This window comes from Magallana gigas, chromosome 1 (genome assembly GCF_963853765.1).
Source record: "Magallana gigas chromosome 1, xbMagGiga1.1, whole genome shotgun sequence".
Lineage (NCBI taxonomy): Eukaryota > Metazoa > Mollusca > Bivalvia > Ostreida > Ostreidae > Magallana > Magallana gigas.
In genome coordinates, this window is record NC_088853.1 from 24,783,316 (window position 1) to 24,803,568 (window position 20,253).

General features: G+C 33.1%; 1 protein-coding gene across 1 annotated transcript; it reads right to left on the reverse strand.

Moving 5' to 3' along the window:
- Positions 1 to 1,766: 1,766 nt before the first annotated feature.
- On the reverse strand, positions 1,767 to 20,249 carry LOC136276608 (uncharacterized). The gene is made up of 6 exons (XM_066089029.1): positions 20,107 to 20,249; positions 13,176 to 13,382; positions 10,617 to 10,886; positions 4,491 to 4,640; positions 4,235 to 4,337; positions 1,767 to 3,346 (listed from the first exon to the last, which is right to left on the reverse strand). The coding sequence occupies exons 1-6, from the start codon at positions 20,162 to 20,164 to the stop codon at positions 3,157 to 3,159; spliced, it is 978 nt and encodes a 325-aa protein (XP_065945101.1). The 5' UTR covers positions 20,165 to 20,249; the 3' UTR covers positions 1,767 to 3,156.
- Between the last annotated feature and the right edge of the window lie 4 nt (positions 20,250 to 20,253).

Here is a 20,253-nt window from a genome sequence, read left to right on the forward strand (position 1 = left end):
AATGCAGTAGTGCAAGGGCATACACTTGATCAAATATATTGAAAATTTCCATGTCTTACCATTGTATCCCCATTATATCAAAAAGTGCTGGGAGCTGTATGAAATCGCTACGCGTTTCATATAAATAAGCGTTAATTGCGGGAAATCCCTGTAAATTGCTGTTCATACACTGTTTACATTGAATTTATTAATTGTTCTTACTTGAATATTTTAAGCTACCAGCACTTTTCGAAATTTTGAAGGTTCATTTTACAAGTTAGAAACAGAAATAACTATATTAGTTTATGTTATGCCCTTGCACTTTGCATTTTTTCGTATTATTCCTGGTTCATCTATTTTTAGCAGTATCACGTGACAGGGTATTCCCAAGAGATTCAAAAATTGCTCATGCGATAACAAATTATTTAATTTGTATAATCGATAAAATATCACTTTGTTTAACAATTTTTGGAGTAGAATACCAAGATTCTTCAAAGGCTAACATTTCATGTGATAAATATCGCTATTTTTTTAAGGACGCCCTTAACATAGCTGAGTACAAAAACCTAATGTAATAGCGTATTCTAAACATCTTAACGAAAATCTGATAATTATTTGCAGATCTTGTTTTTTACTTTAGGTACAAAAATGCATACAATGACGTGCATTTTGTATAAGATTGGTCACTTTAAAGTAGTGTCCGTGTTATCCGTAAAATAAGGGTACCCGATATGCAATATTTTGCCAAAAATGACTAAGTTCAAAAGCTGGTATTTTTTTCATTAATTATCAGAAATCAAAATCCTAGCAATATGCACACTCTAAAATATCTACAATTGATCTGCAAAAAACACATTCCTTACTTGGAACTGTAGGAGGAGTTATCCGTACAATAAGGGTACCCTTTATGCAACATTTTGCCAAACAATGAATGAGTTCAAAAGCTGGTATTTTTTTTTTTTATAAAATATCAGAAATCAAAATTCTAGCAATATGCACACCTCTGATTTATGTACAATTGATCTGCAAAAGAACAACTTCATGTCTTTAAAACTGTAGGAGGATTCATCTCTACAATGAGGGTACCCTTTTGGCAGCCGTCTGCCATTTTCATTATTTTAATAACCGTATTTTCCCGTTGGAAAACCCGGTTAATAATTTGGGGGTGACCACGATAGAGAAAGTTTTAGGGTGATTAAGAATTTGTTGAAAATGATGTTTTCAAAATTCGATATCGTTTTGTTGTTGTCGATATCGTTGATATCAACAACAAAGTTGGTCATAAACACGTATGGATTTATTCAGGAGATTCCATTAAAAGACATTAGGTTAAGACGCCATGCATTATGCATCTATTCAGAGTTACTTAAGTATTGAATCATTATTTTTTCAAAGATATGGTCTAATAACTGCAACGGTGTGTGCATATAAATTAAATAACACGCGTTAGCGCGTTATGATAATTTGTTTGCACTCATCGTTGCAGTTATGAAACCACATCTTTCTAAAAATAATGATTCAATGCTTATATTTACGTTTTTTAAACATTTATTTCCTTCCCGCAAATATGATTTATTTTTAAAAAGCTCTGTCTTATTCAACGAGTAGTGGGAAATTAACGGATTTGTAATTTGTATTTACTTCTCACTTATTGAATATGAAGAAATTGAAAAAAAGGAAAAGCGATAATACCAATATTTTATTATAATGTTTGCACACCTAAAAAAAGCTAAAATATACAAAACAATTTAAAAAGAAAAGAAACTCCATTAAAGATTGAAATCATTACTCTTATTTGATGTTTTTCACAAGAAATCATAATCGTTCGCATCTGCTTACTTACTTATCCCTTTGTGCCTGAAGTGTGTGATCATAGTCTTAGTCATGAAACGTTATTTTGCCCCCGCGAAATTTTATCTTTTTCACTTTCACTATATTTAAATATATATGTAAAGAAGTAATGAAACATGTAAACATTTTACGTAGATGTACACGTACATGTAATTTAAAGTATGCTTAACTAAGACAGACAAAAATATAAACGTTAAAAGCAAAACAGAATATCAAATGGGAAGGACCTACACATCAGTACTGAATTTGTGGACATTCGATTGTGTAATATGCTTTCTTCATACATTTACAGGATTATATTAATAGAAAGATGATGAGATTCGATATATTTAGATCATTGATTTAGCATATTACATCATCTCTTTCCCATACACCATGAAACACAGGATAAGTTTATTGAGGGCTAAGAGAAAGAACCCTTCACAAGGATACGGATGTAAAATCACTTATGCATCAATATCGTCTGTGATCACTTTCTTAAATATATGGTTCTTAAGAATTACGCTCGTGCATACACCAGCATATGTTTTTGATTACGTGTTTTCTCAACCCCTTCCCGTTTGATAAAACAAAATAATGTACATATACATAGACTCTGCGTCTTTATTACTACATACTGCTGAGTAAAAATCATAAAAATATACAAAAAAGATTACATGTCAACATATGGAAAGCAATTATTTTGAGCTCAGAAAATGACACTAAAACATTAAAAACAAAGCATAACACGCACTTATATAAAAAAAAAAATCTTTCAGCTAAAAACTAGGCTATAGTTTATATTATGTTACCAACACGTATTCACAGTCGGCAATAATGAATAGAAACAGCGATATTATATGTTAATATAGATAAACATATAGAACATGCAAGTAATTGGAGACCATACTATAATAACAGTCTTAATTATGACCTAAAAAAAGAAAAAAAAACAAACCAAAAGATTTTCGCCGATATTAAATATTCTTTTTTGGAAGCATATCTGAATGTTTCTTTTTTCGAAAACATTTTTAAGTAATTGCGCTTGTTCATATCATAAATGTGATAAGTAAATTGTACAAAAATTGTCTGCAATGCTCTGTTTTCCCTCAAATCAATACATATTTCTAAAATTCCGAATACTAAGATTTCACTTTTTTGCAGCAAAAGAAACTACTAAAGTTTTTGTTTTGCTCACTGCGATCACGATCAAACGCGTTTATACATGTTGTTCTTCTCTTCATCTCATTTAATTGACCAGATAGCTTCCATGATTTCAACCAATTTGCTTTAATCTTATAACAAACCCACTGACTACTTGTTTGATTACTAATAATTGTTAATTAACTAGGTTTTTCGCCCTTGGAGTTGATCGTAATGAGAAGATCCACTGGGTTGACCCATTTCTTGGTATTCGGCGTTGTCCTCCACTGCTTCATATATTTCTTGGTTTAAAATGAAATCCTGAGGAGGAGAATTACAACTCATCGCCTCTTGTTTTACGTCTTGTCCTTTGCATTTGTCCTGTATTGAAATCCTGTATCAATCAAATCAAATACTTTATACAGAGTTATTTTGGCCCCGTGTAATTTTCGCTCTTTTACACTTGCAAACAGTTTCGCCACGTGTTGAGTTTGCTCAGACACAGGTGTGATTAAAGATAGCCAATTGGATACATTGGAATTCGCACAGTCTTAAATTAGCCCGTTAACAACGAAGGCAAAAGGAGCGAATATTTACCTGTAAACAGTATATTTACTCTAATATAAGAGGCATATCTTAATACGTCTGTACTACAGTATCGTACACCCAGGGCATTTGTAGTGTGTTTTTGTTTTAAATTATCTTAGTTTCATTAAAATCATGAATGCAGGAAAATAATAAAAGAGTACTATCGGGACTTAAAAAACAAATTAATTGATGCCCATTTTACGTGGCATTGATTTTTTGGCATTTGTATTAAATGGTCAGACTGTCTTGTAGTGTACAACGTAAAGTAACCATATAAAGGAGACACTGTGTACTACGCAATTTATGTACAGCCTACACAATATCTCGAGATTCTTTTTGTCAGGGGCATGACAAAAAAGTATTTTAAAAATTGATTGTAACCAACCAAACGTCACCAATGTCCCTCCCGAAACATGTCAACTAATATCAATATATCAGCTGGGTAGTTAATCTAATTATATGCCTTATAATTTTACCATTTAGAATTATATACTATTGATTCCATTTTTGGACCTTTCGCGAAACAACCATAATCTCATTTAAACAGTATTTCTAGTAAAACTTCATAGGTTTAATTGCAATAAAAATATATAACACGGGTGATACTCAGTATTAATAATTGAAAGTTAGGTGAAATATACATGCGTTAACCCTTTTAGTGGAAATTTTATAGGAAATGTAATACTAAACATACCATATTATCATGTAGCCGTTGACGATGAGACTGATTATAAGAGCTGCAATTACCCCATACAAATTAAACAGGATTTTCAAGTTTGAATCCTTCAATTTCTCACCTGTTAAGACAAGATAAGAAATGTGTAGCACTATTACATTATATATATATATATATATATATATATATATATATATATATATATATATATATATATATATATATATATATATATCGGGTGAATTACAAGTGTCCTCCCAATAACCAGACTTACAGCTGATAAATTGTCCAGTTTTGCTGTCACAGTTTTTACAATTTGCAGGACATTGAATATCACAAGCAGGTCCTCCGTATCCGTCTTTACACCCATTGGTACAATTACCAGAGTCATCGCAGAGATTACCTCGGCAAGTTGTCTTACACCCTAAATTTGATACAATATAATGCATTTTAGAGTAGTTAAAAAAATACATGCCTCATACCGGCACCGTCCAATTTTCAAACAATTGTCGTTTTTTGGCTAAATAAGTGTGGAGGAAATTCGGTTAAAAAGTTTTTAAAAGGATTACTCCAATAAGTAATGAAAATCGAGTCGTTTAAAATAATTTTCAATAATTTAATTTTTGGTCTAATCGGGTAAATAGACGCATCGGCGTATCACTTATATCACTACTGAATTCAAAATCCACTGATATTCCCAAAAATTGACTGACATTGTCTGACATCTACTGTATAACCACTGTACACCCACTGTACAGAGCTACTGTACGACACTGTACCCCACTGTACAGAGCCCCTGTACTCCATTGGACAGCACAGTACCTACCCACTGACCAGCACTGTACACCACTGTACGGGGCACTGACCAGCACTGTACCCCACTGTACAGGGTACTGACAAATACTGTACACCACTGTAACCCACTGTACCTAGTATGTTTTAATAAGTTATTATGTTTAAACAATGAATTGAATATTTACTTTATTTGAGACCAAAATCTGGATTTGTTTTGATTATTTCCTATTGCTTACAAGAGAAAAAATGGGCTTCTATTTCTTTAAGTTCATATATAATTACATGCGCGGTCAGAATTCTTTCCAGGGAAAGGGCAGGGATACTTGTTTTCTGGGGGAGCTTAGAAATATTTTGGATAGTTGTACTATGTAAGTTTAAAAGAATTGAATTATCCTCTGACCCCCCCCCCCCCGAATCCTCCCACCCACGCATGTATTTATCTAAAAACTCGGAATCCAATTATCATAAAAAATATAGCAACTTATTCAATAAAAAGGGGGAAATATTTTTATATATTTCAAAATCAATGTTTTAGTAACTAAACATCTAGTTGATTCTTTTTTACAATGAATTTCATTTAATCAATATTGTCAAATAAATATTAGTATATATGTTACATTAAAGTTTTAAAATTCACAGAATTTAAAACTATGAATTACAATTTATAGATAGTTTTAAATTATCTGAATTTTAAAACTTTAATGTAACATATATGTGGAGGACGGACAACTTTTATAACGATAAAAAAAATTCCACCATATTGCTCAACATACTGACTTTTTTTTTCAAAAGAGAGAAGATAACTGGTCTGGACCTTAAAATGTCTTTGAAGTTTTACTTCATAGGAAGATTAGCGAGTCAGTATCTGTGTATAGTATACATACTTTCAGTAGATCAAAAGGTGTGAATGTCCCAATATTCAACCTTGTAAATTGTCAGTCTGACACCTTGTTCAAGATATTATGTAATTCCCTTATAAGGGTTTTTGTGGTCTTTAGATTATTAAATCCATTTGAAATAGGTTTTTTTTTAAAGCATAACATGTATGAATAAACGAAATACTCTTTATATTAATCATTTTAAATGCGTTTTTTTATTATTTAAATCAAGTCGGTTATTAAACATGTTTAACATTTATAAATCCTCATCCCCCCCCCCCCCACCAGTCGCTTATATCAAAATAAGTATTGTGTTAAATTAAAGATGAAATATGGTGATAACGAACAGTGTTCAAATAATTTTTCACCCTATTACGGTACTTTTAATTATATACTTTTGAATTTGAACACTGTTCATTATCAACATATGTAATACATCTACATGTATCTTCTCTTGCACAGCTAAGAATGTGATGATATACATGTAGTAACAGTTTTAATAAGAAAAAATATACCCCCTCCTTCCCCCCTCTCTCTCTCAGGTTGTAACTATTCTCCAAAGTCAGGAAGGCATACATAAGCCCCCCCCCCCGCAATATTTTTGCTGCATCACAATTTAATTTTAGCATCTCTTCAATTATAAGCGACACCTTAATTAATAGGCAAGCATGTTTATTTTCTCTTTCCGTAATAAGTGAATTGTGTAAGGGTCGGATAAATGAGAAAAATAGTTTTATTATTCAGTAATTGAAAATACGCAATTTATTTTTGAATCATGTTGAATGTATATAACCTAATAAATTTCACGACGATGAATGAGCATGCAGCCCAAAACATGCATACAATTTTTTTTTTTAAACAAACTTATGAGCTATTAAAGCTGTATTTACTTATTATACACTCAATTGGAACTTGTTGCACGAAAACGTCACTCCATGGAAAACGAACTCCATTAGTTGTCATCGTATAATGGCTGCTTTTACATTCAATTGAATATTTTTCTGATCGTATGGTTTCCTATACAATTATATTTGTTAAAATTAACGTCTTAAACGATGTCAAGTGCTAAACACAATGAACTGGTTTAAATCTTTAAAGCAGAATTAGTTTACTGAATTTTTTTTAATTGTGCATTACACACGTGCTCGGACGACATTTCCGTATAAAATCGCTTCGTATGGTCATAAAAACAAAAAGATATTCAAACTATGACGAATTCTGACTTGTGTAATATTTGCTTCCTGTGTATAGTGATTAGCAGCGTTCACGATCGCAGGTAGATCGCTTTCACACCTCTAGAAATTAAACCCCGCCCTCACCTGAGATTTACCACCCGGTAAAAAAGTTCGGCCTTTAAAACGTTTTTTCTTCTGGTTTTTTTCTTCATTTACTGAAACCAGTATATTGTATCATAGCAAGCATTTCAAATCTTCTATAAAATCTCTCTCTCTCTCTCTCTCTCTCTCTCTCTCTCTCTCTGCTAACGTACGAATATTTTAGTATTTAAATAAAGTACTACCGGTAACATGTAGTAATGTTGACAGCGGCTAAATCTACATATTGGCATTAAACAAATTAAAGTTTGTATTTATCTTTAGTTTCGGGATAATGTCCACGGATTCAAATGATTTGAAGTTCGTTATTCAATGATTGTCTTAAAAATTCTTAATGATTGAAAGTCAACGCTAAAAAGTAATATTTTATATCGACAGTGTACTGTCTCCTACTTTGTGTATGTCTACAGAAAAAAAATCTTTTGTCTCTCTGGGAACAACGAAAAACCCGGAACTAACAGAAAGGCTCAGACTATACATACGGCCGGGTGACTGTGTCAAGGTGTGAAAACTGACCACCTATGTATATGTGTTGGGGCCTAGGAATAAATAGATGTAAACGTCGGGGAAAATGTTAAAACAAAAAATCGGAATTTTCACTTTTGATTAAAAAAATCATTATGGTTGCCGGGTGCATTGGGATCATAATCATTTAAAATCTGTCTTAAAAGATTATTATAATTTACTTACATGTAGGACTAGTTTCATGTAATGTTTGCACAAAAGTGGGATTTATTATATCTATTTACATGTAATAGTGATTACACATCGAGGTCAAAATTTAACAAAAAATGCATTAATTTTTATAACCGAATGCTTAACATGAATCGCTTCGACATAACACAGTACTGCAAGGGGTATCAAGTGGATTCGGGAAGAAAAAGGGGGGGGGGTGATATTATCCATATAATTACATTTCATTTTTCGACTTAAAGTTTGGAGATATTTTTCTAAAACCACGGAGTTGGTTGGCAAAAATAAACGTAAGACATTAAGAACAATAATCGATATGTAAAAGAAGCAGATTAATAGACAATCAATTTCTTATTATTCTAATCGATTTCTGATAGATGGATCTCTCTCTCACACTCTCTCTCTCTCTCTCTCTTTCTCTCGTGTGAATTTTCTAGTGCTAAAACTTGAGGCCCCGAGTCAAAAAGGTATAAGCACGTTTAAATCCCGTTGCGGCATTGCAACCGCCACTTCCAACATAAATTTTATTGTGAACTTTTCTACGCTTGCAAATGACACCAATACAATATTGTCAGAAAGTGATATACCTGTAATCTGCCTCTCTCTCTCTCTCTCTCTCTCTCTACAAAAAAGTGTGTAGCGTAGGGCATTTCATATATCTTATTTCTTAAACATTTAAAAGTAAATCATATATTAAGAAAACTGCACATCTACGCATACTACAACATGTTACAACCTTCCTTGATTTAAATCCTTCCTTTTATTATTTGCTGAAATTACATGTAATGATATAGTTAATTACCGCTTAATATGTCACTGATTATGTTTAAAATTTATAATGTATTCTGCAGTAGGTGGTATTTTGTAAAATTAAAACCCGACATTTGCAATGTATATTTAAATATTTTAATCAAAAGAAATCAATTAACAAATGAGCTAGAAACTCGCACGCTATCTTCGAAATGTACCTGTGTAGTCAAGCGGGCAGTCTTGATATTTGGACATGTGTACAAAAAACAAGGAGGGATATTTTCGAATGACTGGCAGAATGAACATAATGACATGTACTTAATAAAGAAAACGTATTAAATAAATTTAACGACCTGTTGCATTCTCCTGTCAAGTTATCTGTATACATAATAATAATGCTTTATACAGCATAATAAAAATAAATATCGGAAAAAAAATATACTGAAGATTTAGGAATCTGATTTTTTTTTCTCAAATTAATAGTACAGTGCCGTACAGTGGGGTACAGTGATGGTCAGTGCCCGGTACAGTGGCGTACAGTGGGGTACAGTGCTGGTGAGTGCCCTGTACAGTGGGGTACAGTGGAAGTCAGTAGGACTGTACAGTGGAATACAGTGCTGTTCAGTAGAAATGTACAGTGGGGTACGGTGTTAGTCAGTGAAATGTACAGTGAGGTACAGTCAATGTACAGTGGATGTCAGACAATGTCAGTCAATATTTGGGAATATCAATGGATTTTGAATTCAGTAGTGTATATTACATCATGAATACTACTCTTTAAAAAAGAAAAAGAAAAAAAGAGGGGTACTGGTAGGATCTGCACGAAAAAAATTATGTCTCCTCTTCTCAATTATCATGTTAATAAAATAAATATTCAGTTTCAGACATCTGTGCCCTGGACCACCATCCATACGGTGAAAACGTACCCTGGATAAATACTTATTGATCGTGTAATAGGGTATGGGTTCAAGGCAGAAAAGGGAAACATAATATTATTGGATAATCCTGTGCGCATATGTATAGTAATACCTTGTTTTAAAATTCAAATTGGAAAGAAGATCTCACTTGATAAATAAAAATATATCGAGAATAGGTGTGGGAGAAAATGAAGTTCAAGAAAATGTTTGTACAAGCCACGGGCCTCCTTGTAATTAACCTTACGATATTATTGCTCAGACGACGGTTAGCCGTGTGTAAACATATAATTAATATCATTCATACTAAGGTCAGTATAGACAAATCTTGTAATTTAATCACTTAGCTATAGAAATAAATTTACATACTGGAAAAAAAAATGCTATAGAAAATTAAACAGAAAAACTAAACCTTGCGTGGAAACATTCTGAGATCGCGTAGGTTCAAGTTTATACAACAATAATCACCGATGGTATGATGTGGACACATTAAGGACTTGTGTGTATGTTAGTTTTAATAAATTGAAATGCGCGATATTAGATCATTAAAATACACTAAAAAATCCGTATATGACATTATGAATAGTAGGATTAGGTTTTGATACTTGGGATCATTTTAAAGTTGAAACGTTGTAATTTTCTGATAATTTACTGATGAATTGCGTACCACAGGATACATTTGTGCCACTCAGTCAACTGAATATTAACTGAAAGGTCAAAAGAGGTAACTGAATGGCAGAGTTATGCCATTCAGTCAACTTTTAGTCACATTTCAGTTGACTGCATAAATGGCAGAGATTCATCCTGTGTTATATTTTAAAAAAATAACAACCGCGGTATATCCTTGCATGATTTCGGCAGAAAACTCTCTGGTCATTGATTCGTCAAATTTAAACTTGAATTTGGTTGCCCATAGCTTCTATTTCACATAGTTCAAGGATCGCACCTGTAATATGATCATCTTCAGGTGCGTCGTACACTAAAAAATCAGATATACTTGTATGATTGATAGTAAAGAAATTCATGAATAATATACCATAAATCTCTATTTCGCAGACTTCAAGAACAGGACCAAATTCACCATATTTATCGTCCTCAGGTGCGTCAAATGTGGTCTCCACAATGACGTATCTAGCTGTGTGTTTACACGGTATGTCTATGATGTTTGGGGGGAGACCGTGAACCGTTGTATAGTCTGTGTAACATCGAGTTCTCTGTGTCGTTGTTGTTTCTGATGCTGATGAGTTCGAGACATCTAGGTAAAATTGTCTGAACCGATATTGCTTCCAAGATGATGATCCATAAACTATTCAAAGAAGAGGTCAATATGCCTTAACGGTCAACAGAGTACCATAGCCCATACACAAACTTGTCTCGGAGTCTCATATATGCACTTAATTGAGGTTCATTGTGGAGTAGAAAAATTATAATATTATAAAATTATCTTCCTGTCTGAGATATTTCATACAGAACTATTATAGCTATTTATTACATACTTAGCAATAAATACAAGTGTTTGGCATATGTGATACAGATGATATCAGCCCTTGACCAATAGCCATCCCTCGGGCTGAAATTGGAGTTTCGGGCTGTTTCAGGCAATGAAAAAGGGTATGTATTATTCTTAAAGGTCCTAAGAGAGTGAGTGTATGACCTTATATTAAAAAAGTGCTCAACTTTTTTAGAAAGTATTTCTCCCACACTTGCATTTTTATACAATGGTTTTTATGTTTATGTTTTCATACATAAACTAAAACAAGGTGGATAGTATACTAGTTATAACTTTACTATCAACAAGTCTACTTGTTTATTAAAAAAAAACCATTATATTCAATAATTTATTACTAAATATAACCAAGCAAAGGGAGATAACTCAATTTTGAAGAAGAAGCAAGGCAAGATTACCCCATTAAGTGTTAAAACCCTCTTCCCTGAACTCATTTCAGATGCTTTTACAATATCTTATTTATAACTTTAATAGATAGCTTCATTATTTTTCTTTTCAAAACATGTAAATTAACTCACGTTGCTTTGAAATTCATGAGCAGAATAAAATAATAAGACAAATACATACACCTTCTTTCCCAGCTATAACCCTTGCCTTACATGCAGGTGAATGCAAAAATATTCCTAAAAGTGACAGGTTAATAATTTTTTCTAAGTATGCAGTTAGTTCCAGGCGTCATGAATTTCACAATTTAGGTAGAGGAGTCCGTAGACATTAAACATGTATCCATGCCTCCAATTTTATTCAAATACTTATGGGAGTAGAGAAGAAGATTTTCTAAGATTTAATACATTTTCACTTCATGGCCAAAGTGGCTTCATCCGAGAGCCTGAACCCTTGACCCAGCAGCCATGAATTTCACAATTTTGGTAAAGGGCTTCATAACCATGCATTCATTTTTTCCTCACATGAGTGGGAGTAGAAAAGATTTTTGAAAATTTTGATTTTTTGGCATACTTGGCCCCGCCTGTGGTAGAGCCATGAATTTCACAATTTATATTTCTTTTACCATAGATATGCTTCACACCAAAATTGATAGCAATTGACCTTGTAGTTTTCAAGAAGTTAACAATGTTAAATTTGCACACCGCACAACGAAGGACAAAAACCAATTGCAATAGGTCACCTGAGAGACTCAGGTGACCTTAAAATGTAAAGAACATTTGAATGACACAGCTAGAGTCAATATCTCCAATGTTCCCAAAAGTGCAATATTTAGAAGAAAACTGTATTTTTAAACAAACAAACCTGGTTTCCCTTTACGATAGATGGTTACTAGCAGGGCAGATTGACATGCTTCGGTGTTTTAATTGCCTGGGACAATGAATGAACACATTGCATCTACTACAAATTCACCTATTTTGAAAGAATTCATACTGACCTATCTGCTTATACTTTGTTTAATCGTTTACACACTATGTTTCCAAATATGATTCTTAAAGCTAATTAAACCAGTTTTTGTATCAAATTTTGTGTACGCTTTTAATCGATGGTTATGCTCAATATGTGTATAATGATAGACATTGCAAAATATGTCTGTAGGAAGGTATGATTGTATTACGAATTTGATATAGCTATATACAAAGGTCAAAATATTTAAGCAAATTGAAAATAAACTTGTGTACATTTTGTTCACATATATTTCTGAAGTTTGTTTTTACAATTGATGCATAATTAGTGGGTTAAATAAACCTAATTATTCATGGAACGTACCCGAAGGGTTCTCTTTTTGAACATGCATTCGGTGCAATTGGCTTATTTAGAAATTTTTTGAGTTCCTTTAGCGTATTTTTTGTTTTATTTACTTTGAATATTTCTAATATTCTAAGGAGACCAGTGGAAATAGGCGAATGTATATAACGTTTTAAGATAAATGGCTTGTAAGGAAAATCTTTTGATAGAGCAATAGCAAACAAAAAAAGGACCATGGAGCTTTAAGTCAAACCTAAGCAGATGGTTTTAAAACCAATTGACTACCTATATTACCATAATCTAACATAATATATATATATATATATACATACATCTGAAATAGAATGTTGGGTGGATATGTTTTAAACAATCAATGTAATTAAATTTAAACCATACCTTCATTTCTGCTACGGATTTTTACGTTGTTTATGCTATAGAAATGTCCAAAGTCCACCTGTAGCCATGCCTCTGTTTCATTTGTATTAGTTTGGGCACAATTAATGTAGTCAGTTTGTAAATTGCCATCATTAGCAAGTGATGCATTGTTTATCTTGTAGGTCGAACTTTGGGAGAGAACTGTTGTGGGCCGTCTACATAGATTTTCTTTAAAAAAAATACAATGCAGACTATGTTAATAGAATCCAGTAGGCCTTAGCGACCACCTGAGTAGCATATAACCCATACACAAACTTGTTGAGGAGTGTCATATATTCATTTATTTGGGTTTCATTCTGGAGTAGAAAAATTATAAATTTGTAATGACGACCATCTCCCTGTCTGAATTATGGTGAAAGATTTGGTCTACAAAATCATGGATTCGGTTTTCCTTTCAGGTGTGTGAAAGTAAAGAAGATATTTTTAAACATTATACACATTAACACCTATACATCCATTTTGGCCCTGCCCTAGAGTCCAAACCCATACTCCAGAGGACATGAAATTTAAAATTTTAGTACAGGACATCCTGGGAAGCATAATTATGAAGTCAGTTTTTCATACAGATGTGTGAGAATAGGGAAACAGATTTTGATATAGTATATACATTAACAATTAACACTATATTGACATATTGCCCCCCCCCCCCCCAAATATCCCCAACCCCTGACCAAGGGGTCATGAATTTCACAATTTAGGTAGAGGTAAAGACGAAGATTTTTTAAAGATTTATTACATTTTACATTTCATGAATTTCACAATTTTGGTAGCAGGCTTCATGGACATCATAATCATGCATTTAGTTTTTAACAAATATATATGGGAGTAGAGAAGAAGATTTTTTTTTAAGATTGAATACATTTTTAGTATATGGCCATATTGGCTCCACTCTATAGCCAGAACCACTGACCCAGGGGAATGAATTATTCCGCAATTTTGGTAGAGGGCTTCATGGACATCATAATCATACATTTAGTTTTTTAACAAATTTATATGGGAGTAGAGAAGAAGATTTTCTAAGATTAAATACATTATTACTATATGGCCATATTAGCCCCACCCTAGAGGCAGAACCTCTGACCCAGGGGCCATGAATTTCACAGGTTTGGTAGACGGCTTCATGGACATTATAACCATGAAACCAGTTTTTTCCTCACATGTGTTGGAGTAGAATGAAGATTTTTGGAAGATTTTTGAAACTTTGGCTTTTTTTTTTTGCATATTTTGCCCCACTTTTGGTGCCCCAGGGGTAGTAGAGAATTTCACAATTTAGATTCCTTTTACCATAGACATGCCTCACACCAAAAATGGTTACAATTCGCTATGTAGTTTTTAAGAAGAAGTTCAAAATGTAAAATTGATAACCCACGACGCACGACGACAAAAACGGATAGCAATAGCAAGGCCTAATGGAAAAAAGCTATGACTTATACAATACAATATAGGCTATGTTACATCGCACTTTGAAAAATTACGCACCTTGAAATGCACATTCTTTTTCAAAGTGTGTTAAACTTGGCACTTTGAAAAAAAAGTGCGTTGATATCGTCGATATTAATGCACTTTGAAAAAAATGTTCATAGTTTAGTGAAAATAGTTGATAGTTTTATAAACAATTAATGATTGTTTTAACCTTGCTTAGCTTAATGTGATATGATACACCATGATAAGAAATCAATAACTTTCTTGTATCATGGGCCAGTTAAAAAATCAGTGAGTGTCTTGTGACAAGTGTTTGATGCCTGATTTTCAATTTAACCAAAAGTAAGTGTCTTAATAAGCGTTTCTGATGCATGATATTTATTTTGACCAATAAAAAAATGATTTCGTCAAGTGACCGCGTGCATATTCTCATTTTCCCGCCAGTATATTCTTCGACGCATTGTTTGACCGGCTGTTAAAGAGAGAAGATGTCTGGTTGCAGCTTTCCCACAGTGATCACGGGTGATTTACGAGATTTGGGCCTGCATTTGTTGTCAAATGACGAGGACTTAATTTTATCTCAGGCCTTCGAAGAAATAGAAATGAACTATTGTTTTGGAGAAATTAAACTTGAAGATTATTTCATGGATTTTGATGCAGACAAGGAGAATCTTATGAATTTTGACATGAGCTTCGACGCAGAGAATTGCAGGGTTTCTGGCATGGACGTAGACGTGGTGACAAAAAGTGAACATTTTCAAATCCCCGAGGAGCCACGATTTGGTTGTGGAGTTGACGAAGAGGAAATTCAAGCTCTGATAGAGAGTCAAGAAAATCGCAACACGATCAAAATTACCCGTTGGTCATATAACATATTTGAAAGTTGGCGGCGTGAACGAAACGCGCAGTGTCAAGGGCTGGAACTCTTAATACCAGAAATCGAAACCATGGTGCAGCTTAACTTTTATTTAGGACGCTTTATTATGAGAGTACGCAGAAAAGACGGTAAAGAATATTCTGCAAAAACTCTTTATTACATTAGCTGTGGTAGTTTAAGATATTTACGTGATGGTGAAATATATGACAAAAACTTTCTCGATGCGGCGGATCCAAGATTTGCAGGGTTCCGAAAAATTATGTACAGTGAAGGATGCATTAAGCAGAGGAGTTGGAGGGAAAAGAAAAGAAGCTGACCCCATACTTACGGAAGATGAAGCAGTAAATTGGGAAAATGGAATATTTGGGATGAACAACGCAGAAACCATTCAAAACACTGTGGTTTTTTTTTACTGTTGCAAGTTGTTGTTGTTGAGGGGCAAGACAAACATCATTCTTTGGAATGTAATCAGTTTCTTCTTGGTGAGGATAACCGGGGTAAATTCATTGAGTTCACGGTCAGGTCAACAAAGACATTCAATGGAGGACTCGCTCACAAGGAACTACATAACAAAGAGATACGACACTACTGTCAGACTGGTAAGTCGATCAACACCCCCCCCCCTTTCCCCGTTTTCTTCCGTTTTTAACCGGGTTTTCCAACGGAAAAATCCGGTTATTAAAATGGTGAAAATGGCGGGCGGGCGGGCGGGCGGCTGCCAAAAGGGTACCCTCATTGTACGGATAACTCCTCCTACAGTTTTCAAGATAGGAAGTTGTTCTTTTGCAGATCACTTGTACATATATCAGAGGTGTGCATATTGCAAGGATTTTGATTTCCGATAATTTATCGAAAAAAAACCAGGTTTTGAACTTAGTCATTTTTTGGCAAAATTTTGCATATAGGGTACCCTCATTGTACGGATAACTCCTCCTACAGTTCTCAAGATAGGAAGTTGTTCTTTTGCAGATCAATTGTACATACATCAGAGGTGTGCATATTGCTAGGATTTTGATTTCTGATAATTTATGAAAAAAATACTAGCTTTTGAACTTAGTCATTTTTTGGCAAAATATTGCATATAGGGTACCCTCATTGTACGGATAACTCCTCCTACAGTTCTCAAGATAGGAAAATGTTCTTTTGCAGATCAATTGTACATATATCAGAGGTGTGCATATTGCTAGGATTTTGATTTCCAATAATTTATGAAAAAAATACTAGCTTTTGAACTTAGTCACTTTTTGGCAAAATATTGCATATAAGGTACCCTCATTGTACGGATAACTCCTCCTACAGTTCTCAAGATAGGAAGTTGTTCTTTTGCAGATCAATTGTACATATATCAGAGGTGTGCATATTGCTAGGATTTTGATTTCTGATAATTTATGAAAAAAATACCAGCTTTTGAACTTAGTCATTTTTTGGCAAAATATTGCATATAGGGTACCCTCATTGTATGGATAACTCCTCCTACAGTTTTTAAGATAGGAAGTTGTTCTTATGCAGATCAATTGTTCATATATCAGAGATATGCATATTGCTAGGATTTTGATTTCTGATAATTGATGAAAAAAACACCAGCTTTTGAACTTAGTCATTTTTTGGCAAAATATTGCATATAGGGTACTCCATTTCACTGGATACGTGTTGATAGGATTATGGATACAGTTCTCATAAAAGAAAACCCGGTTTGCTGTCACATTGACAGCTTTTCTCTTGTTAAGAAAATGCCGTGCTTAATTAAGCTCTGATTCTTATTTAAAAGAATGTTAAGTACAGCTATAATTAATTAAAGTTTTTTGTTTTCTTTATAAGGGGACCACTTGCAGGTTCGCCCCTCGTTACGGCTCGCTACTAGTCGGTGTTAAATAACTAAAATCTATGATGAAGGTAATCTTTGAAAAAGCCCGTCTTAAAGGAAACTTTACCAACCATTCCGGAAAAAGAACATGCGCAACGGCCATTTATCAGAAAGGAGTTAGTTGATGAACAGGAGCTCATGGGTCGAACGGGACATCGGTCAGAAATGGGAGTGCGGGCCTACAAATGTGGAAATGCAGATATTGCATGCACGGTCTCGAAAGCATTAGATCATCCAAAACCTAAATGTCCAAAGAAAGAACCGGAGGAAGCTTGTGGATATATCTAATAAAATGAACGTACGCGTCCCTGAGAAAATGGAAACTGGTGCACGTGGTAGTTGTACTTCCTCATACAACACCTGCACGTCCATTTCATATCAGTAGTTGAACTTTTTGACATTGCAATTATCAGTTTATGAGAAATGTAATGTTATGTTTTATTTTAAGTGACAAAAGATTGTCTTTATTAAAAAAACGATTGCGCAAGGCAGAAATTAAATGTTGAAATTACCTTGATGTTCAATAACTTATTAACACGCACAGTTTTTGTTGGCTCCGCCCATCGGTGTAATTCCAGTTATTGTACACTTTACTTACAAAGGAAAACACCACAGCCATGATACAATATGACATAAACTTCATCGCCATATATATATGTGTGTGTGTGTGTGTGTGTATGACAAATTGAGATCAATGTATAATATATTTCAACTGACTTATTGCAAATATGATGATGAGAAAAAAGGATACCTTAGTTCTGTTTATCAAAAACAATATGATCTTTTAGAAGATAAGTGCGAGAAAATTGACCTACATGCTATTGCTTGTTTTTAAGTTTATAATAATTAAATGTTCGTTATTGTTAATATTATCTCTTTGAAGTGATTTATTTAATTAGAATATTAAAAGAGGGTTACTGAGATTCTTTAACATACCAATGGAAAAAATTATTGTTCGACCAGCTCGTATTTCAATAGTATAGCATGTACTTACACAGACCTTATTTCTTTTTCAAATCTTAATTGTTTACCCAAAGTTGCTGAATATTATATACTAGTATTTTGGAAGAAAAAATGTGGGGAAGGGGACCTTCTTCTTTTAATCAATTAAATGATGCACTGTATTTGACCTGTATTTTTGGTAAACCCTCAATCTATCCCCGTTCTTAATACGTTAAATTAGATTCACGAGTGTTAACAAATCATCATACTATCCACAAATTAGATATTCAGTTCCAGAAGTTGTGATATAAAAATGTTTTTTCATTGTGCGTTAAGAGTCTCAATAATAAAAATGTTGATGTACATTCATAACGCACTTTGAAGATTTTTTTTTTCAAAGTGGGTTTACTTGGTTTGTAATTTAACGTATTCTAAAAAAAATCAAAGTGCGTTGATTTTGTCCAAATTAAACTCACTTTAAAAAAAATTTTCAAAGTGCGTAATTTTTCAAAAGTATAAACACACATATGCATAACAACACTGATTCATTAGCTCTTCAACGCGTCAATTTATCATTATTAACGTGAGTGAATGAAAATTTAGATACACAAGGGAACTTGCAAAAATTTATTAAATCCAGTTCTATCAGTGTTACGGTATCTTTTCACTCACCCAATCAGAGCTTTACTGTATGGTGAATTCATTTTATAGACACTCTTAAGTCTTTATAGATTGTTTTATATTGTTAACACATATTTACAAGTGATTTTATTTATTTTAGAAAAAAAACCATGAAAAGTTTTATCATAATCAGTAGGAATAAACATGGTGTTAATAATTGTGTTCTTTTAAGAATTTTATAAAATTTTACTATGATGTTTGTCGAATCATGCCAACAAACGTTCGATTACAAAAACGCTACTCGTTATCACGGAAAAGTTGCACGGTCAGTGATGGGGAAAGAAACCTAAGATTAACTTAGTTAACGTAAAGTAAATAAAAGGGACATTGTGATTTAGAAACAAAAAGTAAAGGGACACTACGCAGCACTGTTAAGGTTTACTTTGTGGTCGCACCGACCAGAACTGATCTTAAAACAAGAATTATACCAATAAATCTTATCTATTTTTCTTTTTTGATTCAAATGTGGTTATTTTTAGAGGTGTATTATTTCTATTTTAGTGTATTTAAGTTCGATGTATTTGACACTGGGAAGCTTATCTAAGTCCGCTTTTTACAAGGGCATACACTTAACAGATTATTACGACATTTTGGATATAAAACAAGGAAATGTTTATTTTATTAAAAAGTGCTGCTGCTTTGATTAAATCTATGTAATAAATTACCAAATGCGTAAAATATTAAGCGAAAGTCATTTAAATTCTAACCGGAGCTCATTTCTCCGATATTTATTCTTATAAAAGATATATTATGTGAAAAGCAGCAGCTTTTTTTCAAAATCTATTAGAAGAGTAGAATTTGGTCATCATTTAAATAAGGATATGCCCTTGTAATATTGAAATTTGTTTGACCTCCATTCGGGATAATTATCAACACATACTACGTGACTGGCAATTCAGAGGAGCACACTAAGTGTCATACAAAGTAGCATTCACTATACTGTTTCATTTAATATCACATTTAAATCATGATAATATAACTTTACATAAATATTTTGTAATAATAGATGCATCGTTTTATAAACGTTTAAACCCGATGATATTTACATTATCAGCCTTAACAGTGCTGCGTACATATGTAAAACATCATGAACAATAATCACTTACCATAGCAGAAAACATAACTGTGGAATCCAACGATTAAAGTCCACAGTAACACAATCATTCTGGGAGGAAAATTTATGTTAACGTTAAGGAAGAGGAGATCTATATCAAATTAAGCTAACTAAAATTGACAAAAAAAACCTCTATGTT